Here is a 22,593-nt window from a genome sequence, read left to right as displayed (position 1 = left end):
GCTTCTGGCAAACTTTGAGACCCCCAGAAATGTGAGCCAGCCCTTACTGGACTCCCTCCACCCCACCTCCTCCCATCCATTTACCTGTCCTCATGCCTTCTGTTCCAGAGCATCAAGGCACTTGGAAGATTTCCCTCTCAGCTCTTACCTAACCCAAACCTGCACACACATTACACACACATAAATCCCCCCTCACACATCCACTTCTCCCCAAAGAAGTGATAATGCTCCTTTTCTGAGAGTTGTTATTTTTTGAATGGTTCTCCTTCCATTTTATTTCAGTTAGAATTTTGCCTTTTCTAAATCTTGAACCATTCCATACTATAACTTTATTGCAAAAAAGTCAACATGCATCTTAAAAATTTGGCTTGTAATCAATAAAACAATTACATATATGAATTTTAATGTGTAAACAATTAAAAATTCAACAATATCTGCTATTATCCTATTACACAAGTTCACAATCTGTAAAAACTATAGTACAAGGTTACTATACACCAAGAGGAGCTTTGTTCCTTTTCACATGATTTTGTTAAAGTGGTGCTTTCCTAAGCAGGTGCCTGGTTTCAGAATTGAGGTGGTGGTGTTTGTTTTGCTCAGGTTAATTCAGCACGGAAAGGGAGGGAATTCTTTGCACAGTGACTTCCTTTCCCCACCCCCTCATCCTTCAGAGTCACCCCCAGCGCAGCGTGGTGCCCTTGGCTGGGGCACACAGGTGCCCTGAGGGCTGTGTTCTGCCCGAGGCACAGCTGGATGTCCCAGTAAAGCATCACCATGAACTGAACTCAGCTGTACTGCTCTGCTGCCTCTGGAAACACAGAAATCCAACCCAACCACGCCACGACAGGCCCAGCACACCCTAAAATACCAGGGGAGTCCATAAGCTTTGGCAAAAGGCAGAGCAGTTCCCCAGAGCTCCCCTCCTCCTCCAGCCCCCGGGTCCAGCCAGGCTGGGGGGCACTGCCAGCCCTGTGGGCTGCAGCCACCTTTGGGATGGCACCCAGCACTCAGGCCAGCCTGCCAGGGTGCTGTGAGGGCAAACAGCAATTCTGTGAAGCTCTCAGGGATGGCCCTCATCCCTGGCCCGTGCCCCTGGACACAGGTGCCACCCCAGTGTCACTTTAGGGCTAAAATCATATGAAAAGGAATCCATTCTGTCTGTGTTGAAGGCTACTGCAATTTTTCTTACAGCTTAATTAATCCACTGTAATTTTCATTTTCCAAATACAAAAATACAACAATTCTTATTGAAATCTATACGCCGGTAATTTTAGTACACAAAAAAGCAAAATATTTACAAAATTATACAGTTTAAGAAAAAACTCTGTACAAAAAAATATATAAATCCTTTTGATCCCTCTCTCCTTTTTTAAGTTGTCAGGACTTGGACATGTTTGCTGCAATGGACTTCCCAAGATACACTTTGTGCCACAGACATTAAAACCCCTGGAGGTGATGGGAGAAGAGCAAGACATTCTTCTAAGTACATGGGGTGAGTTTCTCCTCCATTTCTTCATGCCTGGAATTTAGTCTCAGCATTAGCAGGACAGTCCTAATTCTAGGAAGAGGAGAGGTTTGGAAAGAGACAGACTACTGGAGACATTCCCTTCAGCTGACAAGAAACAGGACATTACACAAGCTGGATACCTCACCACAGCACAAGGCCAGAGCAGGGCTGTGACCCCAAAGGGCCCCTGGCCACACCCGAGCCACAGGCAGGTGAAGGGTTTGGTAGGGACTGTCCTCCAGTCAGGAATTACTGGGGCCCACACTGGCAGCCACTCACGAGAGCAGAGCGCTGTGCAGGGCTGATTTTGTGTGGAAATGCACACTGAACATACTGAGCATGGCCAGGGCAAGTGGGCAGCCAGGGCAGGTGCCCCAGCCACGAGCAGAGCCCAGAGCCAGCCCCTGGCTCAGCTCCCTGTGCCAGGGCCAGCACAGGAGAGGCACTGAGAACGGGACAGGTCTGCAGGAGCTGCCCTGGGACACGAGGGACCCCCACCGCACCCCAGGGACACTGGACCTGCTTTGGGGGAGGCTAAACAGGACAGCCCAGTCCTGTGGGGTGAACCCCGCAGGGCTCTGAACCCCGCAGGGCTCTGAACCCCGCAGGGCTCTGCCTGGAACACAGCTGGGAACAGGGAGAGGAGAGCTGCTCCTGCTGCCAGACAGGAGCCAGTTTAGCTGCTTTTGAGGAGGACTGGAACTCGCTCCATTCTCGCTCACAAATACTGAAATGCAATAAACGGATTGACTTACACTGAGCCTTACACTGAAATGACAGAAGGAAATCAAGGAGTGAAAATCCACCCCAGTGTGTGTTCCTGCTGATGTTTTCTGTGAAGCAGAATTTGGAGAAACAGAGTGAACTGGACAATGTTATAACAATACCCTGTTAAATTGTTTCTTCCACCTTCTCGCACAAGAAGCAGCACAACATAGAGACTGTGTGGCTGTCACAAATACTGAAGTAAAAGATTTAAGAATCTAGCCACAAAATAATTCCTACAACATGAGACTCCACAGGAAATAAAATGCTCCCTTATTTCAACGAGCAAATGAGGCCAGTTTTTCTTTCATAATATTTAATGAAAGTTTGTCTTTCCCCTAACCCCGTAATATTGCTAAATAAAACCTGTAATATCTTTTCAATTATAAACTAACAAACCAATCACATTATAAAAAACCCAAAACAAGGTAATACAGGTGACACAAAAAGAGGACAAGAAAATACTGATTTCCAACCCCCCCCTCCCCTTTTTTATCCTTCTTAAATAGAAAAAAGTCACCACCCTGGGTGAGTTTGATAATCCTGTAAGAAGTTCCTGGGCCTTCGGCTAGCTCAGTCTCACAGCTCTGTGTCCCAAAGGTTTCCATACCAAACTGCTCATGGTAAATCTTGTGGTTTGAAAAGAAAGTAAAGCTCTTTTTGGCTCATCAACTTCCTTAAATAAACGTTTAAAAGATGTAGTTTGAACTATATTCCTAAAATTATACATTTTGAACATCAAGTTTCATCTTCTCCAAGAACGAGATTCATCCTCATCTTCATCATCATCGTCATCATCTTCGTGCAAAAATAGATCTGAGGTTTCCGTCTCCTAGAGGAAGAAAAAGATGAACTTTCAGACACAAGTTCCAAGCTATGCCCAAGGACACATCCCAGGTGACAGCACAGCTGCACTGGTGTCTGGTTCGGGTGTCACCGTGTGTCAAACACACACACTCGCATCCAAACAGTTTTAGGGCAAGAACAGCAGCCTCATGTCAGGAAAGAGAAAGAGAGCAAAGCTTCAGAGGAAGCAGGAATAAACCACCACTCACCCTCTCCCAAACAAGGTTTCTGGTAAATGCCACAACAAAATAACCTTTAAAAGCCTAAGGTGTTAAGGTGAATTACAGGGAAGAACACACTTCTACACTACAGCACTAAGAGTGAGGAGTAAAAGGCTTTGTAGCCTGCACATTCAGAACCCGAGACTTGTTTACATCATTGACAAATTAACAGCCTATCCACAATTGTCTTTTTTTCCTCCCATTTTCTCTGTTTTAAAATGTGGGAAATGTACCTGACTACTCCAAACCAGTTCAGTTCCTGGTTTGTAAAAACATCTTTGATGAAGTTTCTTTAGCACACAGGAACTGTATCCTAAGAGGTCTCAGCTATTAGATTCCAGTAAGAATGATTAGATTATTAGGAGATTTTCATACCTCTTCCTTGGCCTCCTCTTCCTCGACTTCTGTGGACACAGAAGGTACCTTGGGTTTGTGCCAGGAGATCTGGAGCCGCCGGTCCTTGAAGCGGGACCCCTGGTTAGCAGCCTGAGTCGTGTTTAAATGCACAGACTTTCAGAGAGAGCATCAAGTGAAGAACTTTTAACATCAGCAACAAGCCAGACCCAGAGCACGTGGTACAGAGGCATGTTTAAAGATCTTAAATATATAAACCACAGTAACCCACTGCAGTGTTCCAAGAGCAACTTCAGCCACACCCAAATTTGCCAAATCCTGCTCCTGCCCCAGCACCGTGAGAGGACGAGCAGAGCTCTGAACTGCCAGGGACAGGCAGCTGTATCAGGGAAAGCCCTGTGCCACTGCTCAGGTCACCAGGAGGTGCTTCCCCTTCAGTGGCACTACCTGCAGCAGCATCAAACACTATCAAGCTCAAACTGGGGGGTCAAAGCCTCTGAAATTTTAAAATACAAAGACAGACACAAGTAGTTAAGAACTCTTATTTTAGACATTTAAAAAATATATCCACAATTCTACTTACATTCTCAGCTTCTGAGCGGGACTTAAAAGTTACAACAACACTTAATGGGGAATCCTCTTCTTGAAGATCTTCAATATCTCCAAATTTCTGTGAGGAAAAGTCCATTAGGACCAGCAGTAATGCTCTCCTCCACCTCCACACTCATGTGGTACAATTGTAGAGTACTGAAGTGACACTAAAATCTCATTTTTTGGACAGAGGACTCCCAGCTCATCAGCCAGCAGTATTGTAGCACTTGTACTTTTGGGCAAAAGCTCAGATCTCTTGCTATTCTAAGGAAAGGAATGTTAATTTACAGGTGACACTTACAGAGCAGTGCTGTAGCAGCTCATCCTTCTCCTCCTCGCCGAAGCCGCCCACGGTGAGCGCCTTGGGCCGGTGATCCACCACCATGTGGTTCAGCACTCCCCGCCCGCGGCCGCGGCCCCGGCCCCGCGCCCGGCCCGGCGCCGCCGCCTTTCCTCGGCCCACGGGCAAGATGCCCAAGCGGGCAGCCTGGGGAGAACACAGCCTGGGTGAGGGGATCTCCAGCACCCAGAGCTCACAAACTCACTCGGGGCAGCAGGGCAGAGCAGCTCACCTCCACCTGTAACTGGTTGAGCTTCTTCCGCAGCTCGGTTGTGTCCTCTCCAGAGGACAGCCTCTTATGGAAGTCCAGCTCTGCATCCAACAGCTCCTTCTGTGCCTGGCACAAAAAGAGGTGGGAAGAGGAAACAGAAGGAAAAGGCAGAACTGTAAGGCACACCTGCAATGTTTTATTCCACTTCAGCAGTACATTCATGGAAATGATACAGACACATCAGGACACAATAGCCATACTTTTCTCTAAATTCAGTTTTAATTGCCTGTGTGTGTGTGGGCCCCCCCATTTTTTGAAGGACCCAGAATTCTTTGCTTTAGAACTGGAACAAGCATGAACAATCTACAAGCAAAACTAGGTCACAGAGTTCCTTCAACCACGGCTTGTTTGTCCATGGTTATCACTCACATTAAAACGCCGCTTGCAAGTGTTATAATCTAATGCTGCTGCATTTTTAAGACATATTAATAGAAATAGTAACAAAAACCAAGCAGGCAAGTGTGTTGCACAATAAATACCTCTGTCTTGGACTTCAGTTTGGATGGTGTGGAGGTTGTAGATGAAGTTTTTAATTCATCCTTTAACTGAGATATTTTTCCTGTTAGTTCTTTTAGAGTCTTCATAATTTCTGCTCTCTCTTCTGGTTTCATGGCCTTGTTTTTCTCCAGCTTGGATATCAACATCTGTACAATAATTAAAAAAACAGGAACATAAAATTCCAGGAAAAACAACCCTGACCAGACAGGTATCTACAAAATCAGAATGTATTTACTAGTCACATCCAGACTTACCTTCTGGCATTCTATTTGTTTTTCTAACATCTCCTGCTTCTTTTTCCTCATATCTTGCTGGAGTTTCATTGCCTCCTGTAAGAGGAGAAAATTCTTGCCATAAGTAAAAAGCAGTCTAGCATTATATGTACTCACAGAGATCATGCATGTATGATCATATAGATCATATTGACCTCTTCAGGCTATAAACCCACAACCAAAAGTATTGTCTGCAAATGAAGTGCAGCTGATTCAATAAATAAAAAATAAAATGTTAATTTCCTGCTGTAAGGTACTTTACTAACATTTTGCTCCCTTCAGACACCTCTTAAGAAACACACTGTGCACTGTCATGCAAGTGTCTCATACCTGCAGAGATTAAATCCAGAAAATCCCAAGCAAACCCAGAAAATCCAACATGGCCAAGTGTGTTGAGTAAGACACCCCAGAAGGACACTCCACACATGATTACCCCAATGTGTGTTTGCAAGACTGTCCCACAACAATGACCAACTCCACACCCACATATAAAGCTGTAAAGGAGTGCTTGAGGTGCCCATCAAACCTTGTGTTTAAAGCACTTTGCTCCTTCCACTGTCAGTCAGCCATTAAGCATGAAGTACCTGTTTTTTTTTAAGGGCTTCTTGCACGTCGTGAGGTTTAGACCCTGCACCAGACTTCAGAGTTGTCTTCAAGTTTGGAGAACTGTAAACCATTTTTGAGTGGCTTGTAGAAGTAGGAAATATCTGAAATAGTAAAAGCACACAGTAAACTATGGAATATTTTAACATGACAGTGATATACCAGCAGCGAGCTTCAGCAGATCGTGTTCCCTGAACACCAACTAGAACATCCAGGTTTGTGCAAGGAGGCAACTAAAACACATGGATAAAGACATCAGTCCAGTTAAAAGGGTTTCTGAAAAAGATACTGTCCTTCTTCCTCCACAGCACACTCTCTTTGCACCCTGATTCCCACCAGGACACTGCTGAAGGGGATGATCTGCACTCGACTCAGTTTCAGCTCTGCAGTTACAGCCCAGCATCCCACTTTCTGATCAAGTAAGGCAGCAAAAGCCACTCCATGCTTCCTTTCTTAAAAGGACTTCCCCATGGCCCAGAACACATGCTGCACTACAATATCAGTAGGAACTGAACACTATTGGCTTGAACTCTGGGTACAAATACTCTCTAAGCTTCTAGCACTGCTGTTAAAGCACAGTTAAGCTCAAAAATTACTGGGAGAGCCATTACACTTGCCAACAAAAGGCTGGTCTCTCATGCAGGTTGTCAGATTTGTTTACCATCAAGCACTGCCAAAAATATTTCATGCTATTTACAACACTGATAGTGTTGTAGTTGATAGCTCCTAAAGTCATCGTCCCTATTCCATATAAACAGTTGATGAAATGAAGAAGTGACTGACCATGGCTGCATGAAACATTACTGAAAAGGAACGGAACCAAGTGGGAACAACTCCCAAGTCCTCTCTGCTTGTTCCTTCCTGGCTGACAAGCCAAAGCTGTACCTGAGAGCACGACCATAGCCCACTCCCAACGTACCTGCGACTCCTCCACGCCCGCCCCAGGCTGGCTGAGCTCAGGCTGGCTCCCACCTGCCGCTCCAAGGCGCCTTTTCACTGGGACTTTGTTAAGGACGTAGGCACCAGAAGCCAGGGGTTTGTTCATCACCTGTGCATCCACAGATTGCAAAACATCAGGGTTAGAAACTTGGCTTCTCTGCAGCAGCAGCCGCCTGGGGACGCGCTGAGCCCCGGCAGCACGTACCTTGGCCAGGCTGCTGTGCACGGTCACGGCAGGCGGCGTGGCCAGCGCCTGCTGCTGCTGCAGGTGCTGCAGCGCCTGCGGGGCGGGCGGCGGCTGCTGCTGCTGCTGCAGCACCGGGGGCTGCTGCTCGCTCTCCCTGTGCCACAGCACCCGGATAAAGCGATTGCTCAGCACTGCCTCCGTGCTGGAAATGGCCTTCCTCGCCTCGTCGTTGCTCAGGTACTGAATGAGAGCAGCTTCAGGATCGTTCTGGAAAGCAACCTACAGCAAAAGTCACAAATGCATTATTTCTTAAGGAAGAAAACTTTTCCATCATTAGCAAACCCATCTATAAGCAATGTGCAATGATGAGCTGGGTATCCAGTGTATTAACAGCTCAAAACACTGGTAAGACATTCTATGTAATTACATTCCATGTAATTTTGGCAAACATTGTGTGTACTTGCAGCAAAGTCTATATACATTTGAATGAACGAATGAATAAGACTCCTCTACCAACAGCATCACATATTCAGAGCACTGTGCAGTGCCCTGGGGAATGTTTGGTCTCACTGCTGTTGGCCCAAGGGCTTTCTATCCCAGCCTCCCAAAGGACAAGCACTGCCCAAGGCTGCAAAGCCTCACCACACCCTCAATGCTGCAGCATCTCAGTCTTGAATAAGCATCTTTTTCTCTAAAAATTATTATCACAGCAATAAAAATGTATCTCAGACTTTCTAGTGTAGTGATCGAGATAGCATGTCTGAAATGCATTATTTCATTAGAGAGATGCAGAAAGCACCACAGTATCTTCTGGGCTAAGACAAAGTTATCAAGAAATACAGAGGCTTTCTGGGTATGTGTCTCTTATTTAGACCTCTAACTGAGGACTTGAGAGGCAACCGTTTTTGTCTAGAAAAATAAATGGAAATGAAATGCTATTTTAACTACTATATATTTTTAAGTGCTTTCTCTGTTTTCTACAGGGCAAGGACACCCGAGTTGGAGCCAGTTCCAGGATGCAAAGTGGTAACAAACTGAAGCAGATAAAGACTCTTCTGTAGCATCCTTGTCAAAATCCTGACCATCAAATACCATATGACTATCATACAAGACAAACTGTCAGATCATCTCTTTCAGAAGTTATACACAAGTTGCTCAAAAACCTGAGTTGCTTTGGACACTGTTTAACCTGCCAGCCTTTCAAATATAATTAGGCATCATCAAGGCAGAAGCCAATATATCTTACAGAATTAAGATAATAATACCCAGTAGCCCAAGAAAAGGTTTCTCTGAACTTGACTCTCTCCTTTCCCAAATTGGCTCCACTTAGATTTGTCAAAGAAACCATGCAGTATTCAAGCAGGCTTCAGGGAAAATAAAATACTCACACACAGACATAAAACTGGACATTGTTTTTTTACCTGAATGTTTACAATTGTTCCAAATTTGCTGAAGTGTTCGTTGAGCTGTGTAATATTGTTCAGTTCTGGTGGAATTTTCCGAACTTCTAATTTTGTATTAGTATACTGATTCTTTTTCAAAAACCCTGGCTTATTCTGGTTGTTATTTACTTGCCTAGAGAAAGGAGAACAGGAAGAGTTCAGATGAGTATGTGTGCCCAAATAAGGCAGCAAATGTTAACACACATCTAAATGGCATTTTTCCCCAAAAAGCACACCCTCTACACACTAACAGAGGAGAGCTTCCCCTGACCCCATATTTAGTCTCCATATTACGTGGACACAGCCTTGCTGACCTAACCATCCCAAATTACAGAGACTGGTGAACAGCAATGCTCACAGCACTGACAGCAATCGAGTACATCTGAATTAACATCTGTAGCTAATTCTTACTTTCCCAGCCAGGGTTTCTTCAGTGGTGGACATTCCATGCTGCTTGGAGATCTTTTCCTGCTGTCTGGTTCCAGGACAACTCTAGTGACATTGCTGCTGTTATTTGTAATGGGAATGGGAGGTTCAGTTTGGATGATAATGTTGGCAGCTGGAGGGAAGGGAAAAGGCCTGTGTTATTCCACCACACATGGAAAAGCTTTCACACAGCAAAACAGAACTGAGATTTAAAACAAACATTAGGAAGACTTTACCAAATTGGTCAGTTTTCTTTCTGAACAAAATCATTCAGATCATTCCCTGAGAGAAACACACATGGTCCAGCCAGGAGGGATGGGTTTTGACCTTTAAAGTTAGTATTAGCTTGAGAAAACAAAGCTAAAACTTCATTTTTCAGGTACTAAAACCTCAGATTCTGCAGGAAAAGGAGAGAAGGAAAAAAAAAAAAAAAGAAAACCCCAAATCCCAACAAAACACAAAAGGAAGAGAAGAACCATGGGTGGATCCCTAGGCTTTAGGTTAGAGCTCTGCTATGGGCAGGGGCTGAATTAACAACCAGCTTGCCCTGTGTGAACCCATGACAAAGCAAAAGCAACCAGGCCCCGTTCTTTCCACTGCTATCCCACTGCCAGCCCTCAGACCAGGTTTCAGCAACAAACTGTTAATTAAGCACAACTATTATACTCTTTTAAGACATTAAACTTTGAAGAAAATTCTACCAATACAAAGTTTGCTAGAAAGTAATTTCCAATCTTTTTAAGATTATGCCCTTGATGTTAGTCTTCTGTGAATGGCAAATATTCAACCCCTAAAAAGAAGTCTGAGTTATACAGCAATTTCCATGGCTTTTATATAAACCAGGGCTCTGCTGGTTACACTGGTGAGAACAGAGACTGGGTATTTCTGGACATGGCATCCTCACTTTGGAGGATGATCTGAGAGCAAACCTTTCATACCTGTGACAAAGACAGTAAAAGCTGTGTGAGGCCCTACCACTGCCTTACCCCTGCCATGGGCTTTCAGAGAGAACCTAAAGGGCAGCAACTACGCCCCAACTCTGCCTCTGTGATAGTCATAAAGATGCAAAAAGCAACAGAAATTTCTACAATAATATTTAACTATATTCCTTATGAGATGAATCATTGGAAGGAAATATTGAAAATATAATAAAAAAAAATTTTCTTACCTACTGAGTAAGAAATACTGAAGTGTGACAATAAAACCCAAAATTTAACATCTTTGGTTTTAAGAATCAGGGCAGAAAACACATAAGGGAGAAAGAAAGTTTTGCTACCACAACTAAACTTTGAAGAGCCTTGACTGGTGCCCTTCCCTAAAAGATACTTTGTACACATCACCACTAAGAGAGAGCAGCCACATCCATTCAGGCAGGGGCTAGGAATTATATAAATGCAGACTGGGATTCCCATGAGCTGGGAAGTTGGAACAATGCCTGGGATGTTCCTTTCAGAGAGAACACCTGGCTGACAGAGTCAGACCATGAAGCACCAAAACATGCCATGACAGCTCCCTTCTTCACTGCCACCCAACAGCCGAGGCAAGGAGCTTGATCAGCACCTCTGTGCCCATGGCTGATCAAAAGCAGTCTGCAGATTGCGCTGCTGAAGCCACCTTTAGGTGTAATTTTTCTTTCTAGGAACTCCCAGCACCTGGAAAATACCTTCACAGGCTAAAGAGGTATAAAACCCCAACCAACCAACAAAACCCTTGTAGCATTCCCAAGCAAGTGGTTATTTTTAATCAAAAGGCTGCTTTGACTTTAATATGGGCATGTTAGCACTTAAAAAAGGTAGAAATGTCAAAAAAAGGCTCTGAAACACTAGAACAGTGAGAAAAACCAGTGTTTGCCCTGAAAAGAGGGAAAAGTGTTGACGGTCTTGGATAAAAATAGCAACAGCAATGACCAGAACCCTTCCTACCTCGAGGGTTTGTATCCATCTCCCCAGATGTTAGGCCAATTAGATTTGGACGCTGCATTTGTGCTCTCGTAAAGAACTGCCGATACTGAGATCTACCAGCACTGGTAATACTAGGAGCTTCAGGGTTATAGCCATCTGGCTCATATGTATCTACAAAAAAAGGAGAGAAACGACAGAATTTTTCAAGTGAGTTTAAGACTCGGGGTTAATTTCCCTTTAAGGAAGTGCACGGATGTCCAAGAGTCAGAAGTTGTCTTGGATGAAAGAAGAGAGGTGGTACAGCCAACCTGTGCAGCCACTGCAAACCCTCACCTGATCCTCAGGCCTAGCCTATCTGGACACTTTTCTCTTTCGGTTTTTGTTCTGGTGCTGCTTGTCCAAAGCACACAGGTCACAGCACAGAGCACTGCTGACCCACTGCCTGGAAAGGCCTGAGGTGTCTGTGCACAACACGGCAGCACTTCAAGGCCAACAGCACAGGCTTTGGTTTCAGCATTCACACTGCAGAGTCCAAGATGCAAAGAGATTTCCAGCCTTTGCTGCCCAACAGTCTAGTTCTCTTCAGAAAAGAATTTTAGGTGAAGGACATACTTAAACGACTTCAATCAAAAAAAGCTGAGAAGTGAGGTAATGGAACCAATACTTACCTACTGAATTCTCTTTATGTAAGAGTGAGATCAGCTGCCTAGCTTAGGTAAGGTACTAATGATCATTTTCATTAGAAGGGGCCACTGCAAGAATGCAAGATGACAGAACTGACTCCTATTGCTCCTCCAGCCCAAAGTCCAAATTGAGGGTAATGTATTTTTTAACCTTAAAAGGGAAAAGCTGTACAAGAACTAGAATGAATGAAATCTGTGAAGAGCCTCCACAGGAACAGGACATCCAGGAACAGAATGAATGTACAAGGGGACCTGACAGACATGAACCCCTCCAAAATCTGTTCCTTATTCTCCAGCAACAAAGACAATGCTACATTTAAAAATAGATGCCCCACAATATCCACACTGATGGCAGAGCCTAAAACTGTAAAACAAGAACTTTCTCTAACCTCAAAGGAGCTGAATCACAAGCTCCTCTTCCCTGATTTAGAACATGATTGACTGCAAGAGGGCAACCAGCAGCTGCTACCACAACAGTCCAAGATCAGGACAGGAGAATCTTCACAGAGGCTCTGGAGAACAGAATTACTGTGAAGCCCTGTGAGCTCCAACAGGCAGAATCACCCATGAGAAGTTCTGGAGCTGAAAGGATCAGATGGTGACACCTGAACACCCAACAGGACTTGGGGATAACTGAACAGATTATCTAATAAGAAATTTGAGTGTCTGAAGTTCTGAAAAGCATGGAAGTCACAAATAAAATGACACAGATCATGAACTGAACTAGATCCCCTTTTTGAATAAAATTCAGAATATTTGTTTAAAAACCCCAGATGAGAATATTATAAAACACTGACATTTAATTACCTTATTTAGGTCATATAGAGCATGGAAATGCCATTAATGCTTTAATTATCAAAGAAATAAACTTTGTTGTATTTAAATTGAGCAATCTAGGACTTTCCAAGTATTTTGGTATTTTCCCTCGTAAAAACATACTTTTTGAGCTCTGTTAAGGGAGAGGGACTTGTCCAGTGAAAGCTAACCACTTTTAGAAAGCTAGAACCAGGGAGATTCCAGAAAAGGAACAGAAAAAGTACTGATGTCTATGAAGAGTGTACAGACTATTGCAACATACAGCTGGAGAAAAAAAAGCTCTCATCTGTATTAGTCCAAACTGGAGAGGAATAAAGCCAAAGTTAAAGAGCTATTACAGGTTTGCAGATCCATCTTTTACCTACTAATGTCGTCCTGAATGGCTTGAAGATGAAAGGAACATTTCTTATGCAACAATTGGATTGTTGTGGGCACATGAAACCCAGAGCTCCCCACAGTGCTCCTCCTCAGACCAGGACAGAGCACTGCTGCCATTCCATTCCAGAATGGATGATGGGCTGACCCAGGGAGAGCCATCAGACTTCTTTTTAGATTTGCATGTATTGGAGGAAGACAGATCATAATTTCTAATCACACACCAACAGAGAAAATTTAAATTTTTGCTGTCAAACAGATGTAAACCCAAGGCATTTGCTTACGTTCTGACACTGTATAGAGCAGGTTCTGAGGCAGAGGAGGAGGCAGCCTTGCTCCCACAGGTGCAAGGCTGGGCACTGTGCTTGTCCCCGGCTGCTCACGGCTGTTTATCAAACTGGACTGGGTTAAAGGCGGTCCTGCAACGACACCACACAACAGATCACACACTGACAGCTCAAGGGAAAAATGTGCAATGCCTCAGTGCTGTGTTTATGCCTTGCTCTGAGGTCAGGGTTGTAAATATGTCCAATCCCACTACAGTAACACTAAACTGAGGAGCCTGGTCAGGTGAGCTACTCTGATTCCAACACCTTTTCTCTTCTCAGGGGAGACAAAGTTTAAAGGGAAAAGAAAAAGGTCTCTTTTCTTCCCCAGTGGTTTGTTAGTGCTAGAAATGCCTTAACCACAGCAGCTCCTCCCTTAGCTCTACCATGGAGAGCCAAGGCTTGCTCAGAGCAAGAGATCACACCAGCAGCATTTAGACTGCAGTTCTGAAACAAGAACTGCAGGACAAGAGGCATTCCCAGACAGGGAATTCCTCTAGCTGGTTGTGCTTTGGTTTCTCCATGTACCATACAGACATTCCTACTGACTGTATGATCAAAAAGGACCCTGAGTGACACTACACAGCTCATCCTGAGCACTGTCTGTTCTCTCACAGCAAGTTAGTTCCACCTGCCAAAGAGCTCATACAAACTTTGGGGTTAATCCTGTATTAAATTATTCCTCATCCCCAAATTACTGATATTGGACACAATTACCAAAGCATTTATTTTGTCCCTAGAATAGACAGCACTGAAACAGAGTAAGTATGCCCCTTAAGTAAGAAATGCTATTTCTGCATAGTTTATAAGGTGCAGGAAGATAACACAACAGGCTCAATATCTCAGCTCCCTGCTGAGCTAAGAGAGATCTTAAGTGTGTCAATAATGTATTGCTTTCTAGTGGTAGATAATGTAGCACCAACACTGGAGCTTTATTAGATCCTCTAGGAGACTGAACCACAACATTTTGTGCATTATAGCAGGAAAAAACCTGGCTAGTGAGTGGCAGTGACCAATCCAACCACCCCCAGCTTCCACTGCGGTGAGCTGAAAGATCCCAGCTCCACTCCCCGCCCAATTGGATTCTGTTTGGAGCCTGGGAACCCCGCGGATCCCCGGCCGCACGCCGGGGGCTCTGGGCACCGTGGGCGGCAGCGCCACCAAGGACTCACGCGGGACAGGCAGCACCACGGGCGGCGGCGGCTGCGGCTGCGGCACCGGCAGGCGCAGCCCGCGCACCGGGCCCGGCAGCGGCGGCAGCAGCAGCCCCGGCGGCGGCGGCAGCCCCGGCGGCGGCGGCGGGAACGGGATCATGCTCGGCAAGGAAACCTCGTCCACCACCAAAGGATCGTTGCCGTGGTCAAACTGGCAGAGGTCGCCAAGGACGCAATAGCCTCGCTCTGCAAAACAGGACGTTGCACCCCATGTTAGAAAACAAACGCAGCGGTGATCTGCGATTTATAACATTCCGGTTTTCATGGAATTTCTTACTGAAGAAAACATGCATCCACTGATACGTTATTATATCGTAAGGTTTCACAAGCCAATTAAAATTAGAACAATCTTTCATAAAAGCGTACAATCATCATAAAAGCTGCAGAAAAAACAGTCGGAAATTCTGTGGTTTATTTTAAACACACACACTCCAATCTGCACCAGGACTGCCAGTGGTTGAGGTATTTGTCTAGCACATAGAGAACTGTGAAAAACTCCATATGTTCTTATCCAGCAATTGCCACAGCATACTGCTTCCAGTAAGACTAGTTATTTCTCCAGTACAATAAAGGTCATCTCTGCATCTGTTACATATGAGGTACACATCACATGCCACTGCAGTGTGACTTGCTGCTCACATTTAGCGAACAACCCCCCAAAAAAAGTCACAGAAAAATTGAAATAAGGCACAAAACTAAAAACTAAGGAACAGTTACCATCATAATCTTGACATCTTCTTTTAGGAGGAGGGTTTCTGCCAAATGAAGTGGGATTGCTGTGATTGTTGAAGAAATTTGACCAGCTCTCTGTGGTGCTTTCAAGGTGGTGTGCAGGTGCAACTACAGTTACAGCACTGGGAATAGCTTGTGCAGAGGAATACTGCTCAGAGGATTTACTGGGAGACGCAGACACTGGATTATACGAGCTTTCGACATCATTTTTTTCACTCTTGTACTTTGATCTCTCTCTCTCTCTGTCTCGGTGCTCTGTTTAAAAAAAATAAAGCTCAGTAAAGCCTTTATGTTTTGCTCTGTACATCAGAGCCATGGAGATAACACATTCCCTGAAATACTCAGCTTTCTGCACATTGAACTGTTCTTGAAGGAGCTCAGTCTTACCAACGGAGTAATAACTAAATATAACGTTAATAGGGGTTTAACTTCAGAAATACCAAAGTTTTCTTTACAAAATGCATATTCATTCCTCTACTACTTATTTCATTGTGGTTTACAGCTCTCTATTAAAGGAGAAAGAAGTGCAAAAGCCTGAAACAACAAACCTACCTCTGCCCTTAACTAACGAGGTCTCAAGGTGCGTGGAATGCTGTAATCTTTCCCTCTTACTTTTCCGACAGACCTGAACTAGCCCTAAAAGAACAATCATATGGTAACCACCTGCAACTGCAAAGAAGCCTTCTCTAAAATACACACAGTAACAAAATGGAAGAGGGAAACACTGCTATGCAAAAAGTTCAGTCCTTAGGAAGACAAAAGAATAAAATCAACAGCTTTGTCAGAACACACAGCACAAAAATATGAGCCACTGATATCCACAGGAATACACCTGTGGATAAATTAAGAGGTTAGCAAAGAAGAAAACAAACTCCTTAATTGTTCTACTCTGAGGAACAGCATCATAATTAAAAATTTCAAGAACACAAAGCTATCAGAACTTGCTCCAACTTCTCAAGGGCATCTCCTGCTTGCTAGACCATTCAGAATGCAGGAGCCACACTGTCACTGCCACAGGATGTCCTCGTGAAGCAGCACCCTGGGTACTCACCACTCCTGCTGCCATCCCGGTCTTTGCTGCGGCCCCTGCTGCGGCTGCGGCTCCGGCTCAGCCCTCTGCTCTTGCTCCGGCTTTTACTCCTGCCCCGGCGCCAGCCAGACTTCTCCCTGTACAAGTCACTCCTATCATAGTACCTGTCATAGTCCCTCCACTTCCCATCGTCCCGCTTTTTCTCTCTGGTTCTAGGAAAGACAGATGGAGGCCACGTCAGTGAAAAGAGAAACAAAATTAAAAAACAGGCTTGCAACACGGAAAGATACTGTTCATCCTTCCCACCCATTTGGGCAGGGAAACACTGGTCAGAAATTCACAAATTACACAGAGAAGAACAGAATCTTAAAGCTGATTCACTGGTCTGCAGAAAGCAGGAGTGAGAATTGGCAAGGTGATGCTCAGACCAGAACAGGCTTTACAAGTGATGCTGACATGGTGTGAACAACTGCCCCCAGACCCTACAGCCCCTCAACAATGTTCTTCATTTATACAACAAGGGAAACAATGGAACTGATGACATTCCTAGGAATTTGAAGAATACTATCATTTTTTTGCAAGAGGCCAGTTTCTTGTGGAGACTTCTCATGCACATGATCAGCATATGCACAATGTATCACAGTCAGGGGAAGGAGAAAATCTCTATTTTTCACAAAAATCACTACCTACAAGGCAGAAAAACACTGTCACAGACTGACAGCAAATACAGAAAAAATTCTTATATTGTGGCTCAGAGCTAACCTTTGCTCACTGGAATCTGCACGGCTCCTCTGGGGACTGGAATACTTTTTCTTCCTGCTCTCCCGCTCTTCTTCCACAGACTCTTGGAAATTCTGTTTAACACACAACTACCAAACAAGGACAATTATCACTTTTTTTAATGAAGGAAATGACACCAAAATGTAGTTCAAGTTACAGACAGCATCCCAAAGAAAACAATACTCAAGTATTGCTTGCCCAGAGTACTGAAGCACTACAAGTAATCAAGCACTAGAGTCTCATGAAGAGCTTTGGTCTCAAAACTTGCCTCTTTTTTTCTGCAGAAGAGATGTCCCTAAATAAAACCACTTGGACATTTTGTTTCTAAACAGGATTCATGAAAGACAAGACTTCTCTCCTCTCTACTGCCTAATTGAGCATAAGCAATTCTATAAGCAAAGTATTTCCTGAACTTTTAAACGAAAAGTCTGAGGTCACCTCTCCAAGTAGGGAAGTCACTACCTGACATTTTAAATAACTGCTTTGAGGATAAAACCTGCTCCCATGGTGGAACTGGTCACATTTCTTGCTGGCCTCTACCACAGCAGGTCCAGAAGTCTGTCAGCTGTACCACTACTGCAAACCACTGACCCATTCTGCACTTCTGCTGCCATTTCACACTGCCTGCAAGAGTGAAAATTTTGGTGGGAAAAGTTTACATGCACTAATCCTTACAAGGCTTTTTATTCTCCAATTGAAACCAAAAGGAAGGCTTCCTGCATCCTTGTAAAAGAGGATTATCTGGGGAGAACTGGCAGAAATACTCAAGACTTGGTTTGACAGGGCTCTGGAGAGCTCCAGCTGCAGTCCTGCTCCCAGCACAAGGTGTGTCACCTGTGGGCCCCCTCCAGCCCTGACCTGTGATTCCATGTGTGGTTTATTTTGTGGCCCCTGTGTGCAGGAATCACACCATACACTGAGCTTCATGACACATCGTGAAGGCCTTGCTCGTGTCAAAGTAACTAATTAATACCCTGAATTTGGTAACGTTGTCCCATAAAGCTGTCCTAGATATCTTCTTTTGCTTATTGCCACTCCTCTCCAGCCCCTCAAACCTCCTCCTCTGCCCCTACCAGGACCTGCATTTGGCTGACTGACAATTTCTGCAATTATTTGTCACTTTCTCTCAAAACCCTGATTGCTTTCAATTTTGCCAACAGAACTTAAAATCAAGGTAAAAGAGAAAACCGTTGGCAAAAAAACTCTACCTGACTTTCCAAAGGTACATTCCAATACAGAGGCTGACATATTCCAATGATTTTAAGCATCACAGAAAACATTTTAAGTAATTTTCATTCCTCACAGAATAAACAAAATTGGAAATGTTTTGGAATGTTTTTGCTGCTTATCCCTCTCAAACCCTTCCAAGTAATTATCCACTGGTATTGCCAGAGCTGTGAACAGGATTTCTGAGTGCTCCATCAAAGGGAGACTCTGCAAAGGGATGTAAAATGTTCTTGTCTGAATAGTCACCTTCTATGGACACAGAGATCATCAGTCACAACAGAATACATTTTTCTGTAACATTTTGTCTCACAAATGTAGGAGAGCTAATTTGAAAATGAAAGGCAGGCAGAATAAATAACATTACCTCCTCCTTGACTTCTTCTTTCTCTTGCCCTGCAGGCTTTGCCTCTGCCTTTGTGGGCTCAGCAGAAGGAAGGTAACTCTTGGTGTACAAACTTTCAAAAAGTTTATCTACAAACCCTGAAGTTTCTGAGGATACAGAACACAAGAAAATACTGTTACATATGCATTTAAATGCATGCTTACATTTACCAGAGAAGACCCTGAAAACAAACAGATTGCAGCAGCAGCACCTCAGATTAATGAGCATTAGCTCCACTGAAGGAGCTGGAATTACATCTGTGGCACTTGAGGCTGTTCATTTAGAGAAAGAAATTCCTCAGGTTTATCACAGAGACTTCTCCTCTTCTAAGGGGCAAGCATGACTGGCACCTGTGAACAAGTCCACAGCTATCCACAAGTTCCATCAGCTACATTCAGCAGCCTCTTTAGGGCAATTTTTGTGAGAGTAAATAATTCTCAACACCCTCATCAGCACTTCAACACCACAAGAAATGCACAACAACCTTCCCAGTGAGTGTCAGACTTTCAGGTGTTTAAACCCTTGACTATGAAGCAAACTGCCACATGTGAAGCTCCCCAGCAATCTGAAGGATTAACATACAGCAGATTTTCAAAAGTTACTAAACACCTGTCAGAGAAGCTTAAATCAAACTGCTTTTATTTAAGAACATTTCCTCCCACCCACTGTGAGAAGTCCAAGTTACACTACTTGATCTTACGATTATGATTTTTTTAATCACAAGATCTTTATTCCTTCAAACTCTATGAAATATTCACGGCTACCAAGAAGGACTTTGAAGGCAGTAATGGTGCATCACCCTCCCTCCTCCCGCCAAGACAGCCGTGCCCACCACACCTTTCTGCAGGAACACATCCAGCTGGTCAGCACAGAAAGCTTTCAGCTCCTTCTCGGGCTTGTCTTTCTTGACTAATGCCACGACATAGTTGGCCAAGGCTGAGGGGTCTGCGTCACATCTAGTGAGAGAGAGAACTGTGCTTGGCTGCTGCAGGATGCCAGCCCTGGGGCACAGGCCTGGAGAGCCCCCGAGAGCTCCTGCAACACCCCTGGGCTGCCAGGCTCACACCCAGCACGGCTGCACTGAGGCCATGGAGCCAGCAAAGGGCTTTTTGCAACCACAGCCCAATATTTTAGTTGCCTTGTGAAGCCCCCAGCTGCACCTGACAGGGGTGCCCCTTCTCTGCTCTTCCTAGGCTCTGCTGAGGGAACACCACAATTATTTTCTGTCCTGACAAGACCCACTCGTGGGCAGCTCAGCAAGCACACCTTGAAGGGCTCTACAGGCACAGCAGAGCACGGGCCAGGGAAGGCACTGCACAGGCACTGAGAGGGATTAAACTGTGTTTAAAAATTAAAACATTGTTAGAAGGAGTTCAGAAAATGTCACAGAGGTCCATTTTCAATACACAGTCAGACAGACACTCTGCACAGCTTCAGTGACTGTCCTGATGTGCTGGGGTTTCCTCCTCAAGGATACTTCTATGCCATAATTTACAGTAACCTTTTAATGCTGGTGAAACACCTAAAGGGGAGCAGTTACTGACCCAGGTTCTCTCCTCACGCTCCCTCACCCATGTTTGGCTCCACAAAGACCAAAGACACCAACTTTGTGCAGTGACACTTCACCACTAATCCTTAAACTGCACATTGCTTTAGATGCCATTATTCAGCTGCTAGGAACACTCCAGGTATGAAACCCAGTAACAGTGTGATTAAGTGACAGCTCCTTGCTTGGCCTCTCAGAAGGTGCAGATGCCAGATATCAGGTGGGGACAGAAACCTAAAATATACAGAAGATTTTTTTTTTTTAATTAATATTGAAAGAGGAGATTGTGCATTTTCTGAGAACAGTAACTCTGGAAATAGAAAGAAAAATTCTGAAGTACATATATCACAAAATAATCTCAAGTAAGAAAAAGATCCAGAAAACAAGCAGAAGGCAAAAAGCCAAGCAGAGGGCAAGTGGTGACAGAAATAAAAATCCTCAATGAGGAGCAACCAAACATCTCTGCTCTCATATAGCCTCCAACAACATTCAACCTCCACTGAAAGCCAGGGCAAATGGGGCAATTAAGAACAAAGAAACCACAAATTGACAGATTTTAGAATTCTTACACACACAGAGAAATAACCTGTATATGATGCATTCACTGTGTGTGATGTACTGGGGCCCTCACCCACTGACTACAGATCTTCAATTCCAAATAGAGGAGACAATCCCTTTACCTTTCCTTCCTCCATGCATCAGTCCCTCCCAAGCACCCCACGCCATCCCACTCTGCAGTACAGGAGTACACAAGGAGAGTGCACTCCTCCAGGTAAGCCAGTCTGTATTGTCACTCCAGTGTCCCTGACTGTCAGGGCCCAACTCCTTGATTCTTTGCCTCTCATTCCACAGTGCAGCTCAAATGTCCAAGGAACCACTGGAGTCGGCAGGGAAGGTGCAAGAGCAGGAGTCATGCTCCAGTCTAGAGACTTTCAGCGGGGTTTGACCGAAAACCAGAGACACCCGTGATTGTAACAAGGGAAAAGGAAAGCTGTGAAGAACTTCCAAAAGCCCAGTACTTCATGATGGCAACTGAGCAGACCTAAGGCATATCTAAAACTCTTCCCACAGGCCTTGGTGGTACTTCACGGGAAACCCAAGCCTGGCCAAACACTGATGAGCAGCTTCCCCTGGTGAGACCCACTGACCCCTCCCTGTGCCCGCACCACCTGCACCAGCTGTGTTCAGGCACTGCAGAGCTTGGGACCAGCACAAATCCTGCACCTCTGTGCAGCCAGGATGAGTTCTCAGAGCCCATAAAATGCATGGCATGCCCTTGATCCATGCTGATTCCATCCCAGTCCCACTCCCTCTCTAAGCAGCAGCAGGATGTAAATGCAGAGTTCCCACAGTTCCAGCGTTATTCCTGGTTTTGCCAGCTCCTGCAGCAGCCCCGGCTCTGCTCCAGGATGACAGCGACTGAAGTCGACAGCACAGCCGGGGCAGCAGTTGGGAGCACACAGAATCACAGAGGTTGGAAAAGAACTCCCAGACCACCAAATCCAATCTGTGCCTGATGCCCACCTTGTCCCCCAGACCGGGGCACTGAGAGCCACGTGCAGCGCTTCCTTGGACACCTCCAGGGATGGGGACTCCCTGGGCAGCCCCTGCCAAGGCCTCACCGCCCTTTCCATGGGGAAATTCCTGCTGCTGTCCCCCCTGAGCCTCCCCTGGCCCAGCCTGAGGCCGTTCCGTCTCCTCCTGTCCCTGTTCCTGGGAACACAGCCCGACCCCCCGGCTGTCCCCTCCTGTCAGGAGCTGTGCAGAGCCGCAAGGTCCCCCTGAGCCTCCTTTTCTCCAGGCTGAGCCCCTCCAGCTGCTTCTCACCAGCCCGGTGCTCCAAACCCTTCTCCGGCTCCGCTGCACGCTGTAGGACAAAAGGCCCCCGGCAGCTGCCCGGGGCCGGGCTGCCCCACGCTCCGGGCGCGCCGGGCCCGCGCCGGGGGCAGGCGGGGCAGGGCCGTAACGCCTCGGCCGGGCCCGGCCCGTGGGAAGCGCTGTCCGCCCGGCCCACCCGGCCGCCCGCCCGCACTCACATGGGCTCCAGCAGCTTGGCCAGCCAGGACTTGAGCGCGTCTACGCTCTCGATGATCATGGTGGCCCCGCGCCGCCCGCTCACAGATACACCGCCGCCATCGCCGCGACCTGCCCGGCACCGCCCGCAGCGCAGCCTGCTGGGCACGGCCGGGGCGGGGCCGCACCGCCAGCACCAATCATAAGGGGCCGCTCCGCGCTGCCAACCAATGGCAGCCCCCCAAGGCCCGAGCCCAGGGTCAGGGAGAACCAGCAAGTTCGGTAGAGCGAGCACATGAACCCGCG

General features: G+C 45.7%; 1 protein-coding gene across 5 annotated transcripts; it reads right to left on the bottom strand.

Annotated features, from left to right (window-relative positions):
• Window positions 1-248: 248 nt before the first annotated feature.
• On the bottom strand, window positions 249-22,470 carry RBM27 (RNA binding motif protein 27). 5 transcript variants are annotated; one of them, XM_063413799.1, is made up of 22 exons: window positions 22,311-22,470; window positions 19,566-19,684; window positions 18,711-18,835; window positions 17,102-17,208; window positions 16,361-16,551; window positions 15,862-15,945; window positions 15,295-15,564; window positions 14,536-14,763; window positions 13,322-13,456; window positions 11,185-11,334; window positions 9,248-9,395; window positions 8,816-8,969; window positions 7,413-7,673; window positions 7,188-7,316; window positions 6,250-6,372; window positions 5,648-5,722; window positions 5,375-5,539; window positions 4,857-4,961; window positions 4,586-4,771; window positions 4,277-4,363; window positions 3,715-3,825; window positions 250-3,104 (listed from the first exon to the last, which is right to left on the bottom strand). In XM_063413799.1, the coding sequence occupies exons 1-22, from the start codon at window positions 22,367-22,369 to the stop codon at window positions 3,018-3,020; spliced, it is 3,099 nt and encodes a 1,032-aa protein (XP_063269869.1). In that variant the 5' UTR covers window positions 22,370-22,470; the 3' UTR covers window positions 250-3,017. The 5 variants fall into 5 exon arrangements, 4 of the variants coding, with proteins under 4 accessions (XP_063269871.1, XP_063269869.1, XP_063269872.1 ...); XM_063413801.1 differs by lacking the exon at window positions 4,277-4,363 and having other exon boundaries at window positions 249-3,104; XM_063413802.1 differs by lacking the exon at window positions 11,185-11,334.
• Between the last annotated feature and the right edge of the window lie 123 nt (window positions 22,471-22,593).

Source organism: Prinia subflava, chromosome 16 (genome assembly GCF_021018805.1).
Source record: "Prinia subflava isolate CZ2003 ecotype Zambia chromosome 16, Cam_Psub_1.2, whole genome shotgun sequence".
Classification (NCBI taxonomy): domain Eukaryota; kingdom Metazoa; phylum Chordata; class Aves; order Passeriformes; family Cisticolidae; genus Prinia; species Prinia subflava.
Note: the sequence above shows the minus strand (reverse complement) of the source record. Positions and strands in the feature narration are given on the sequence as shown.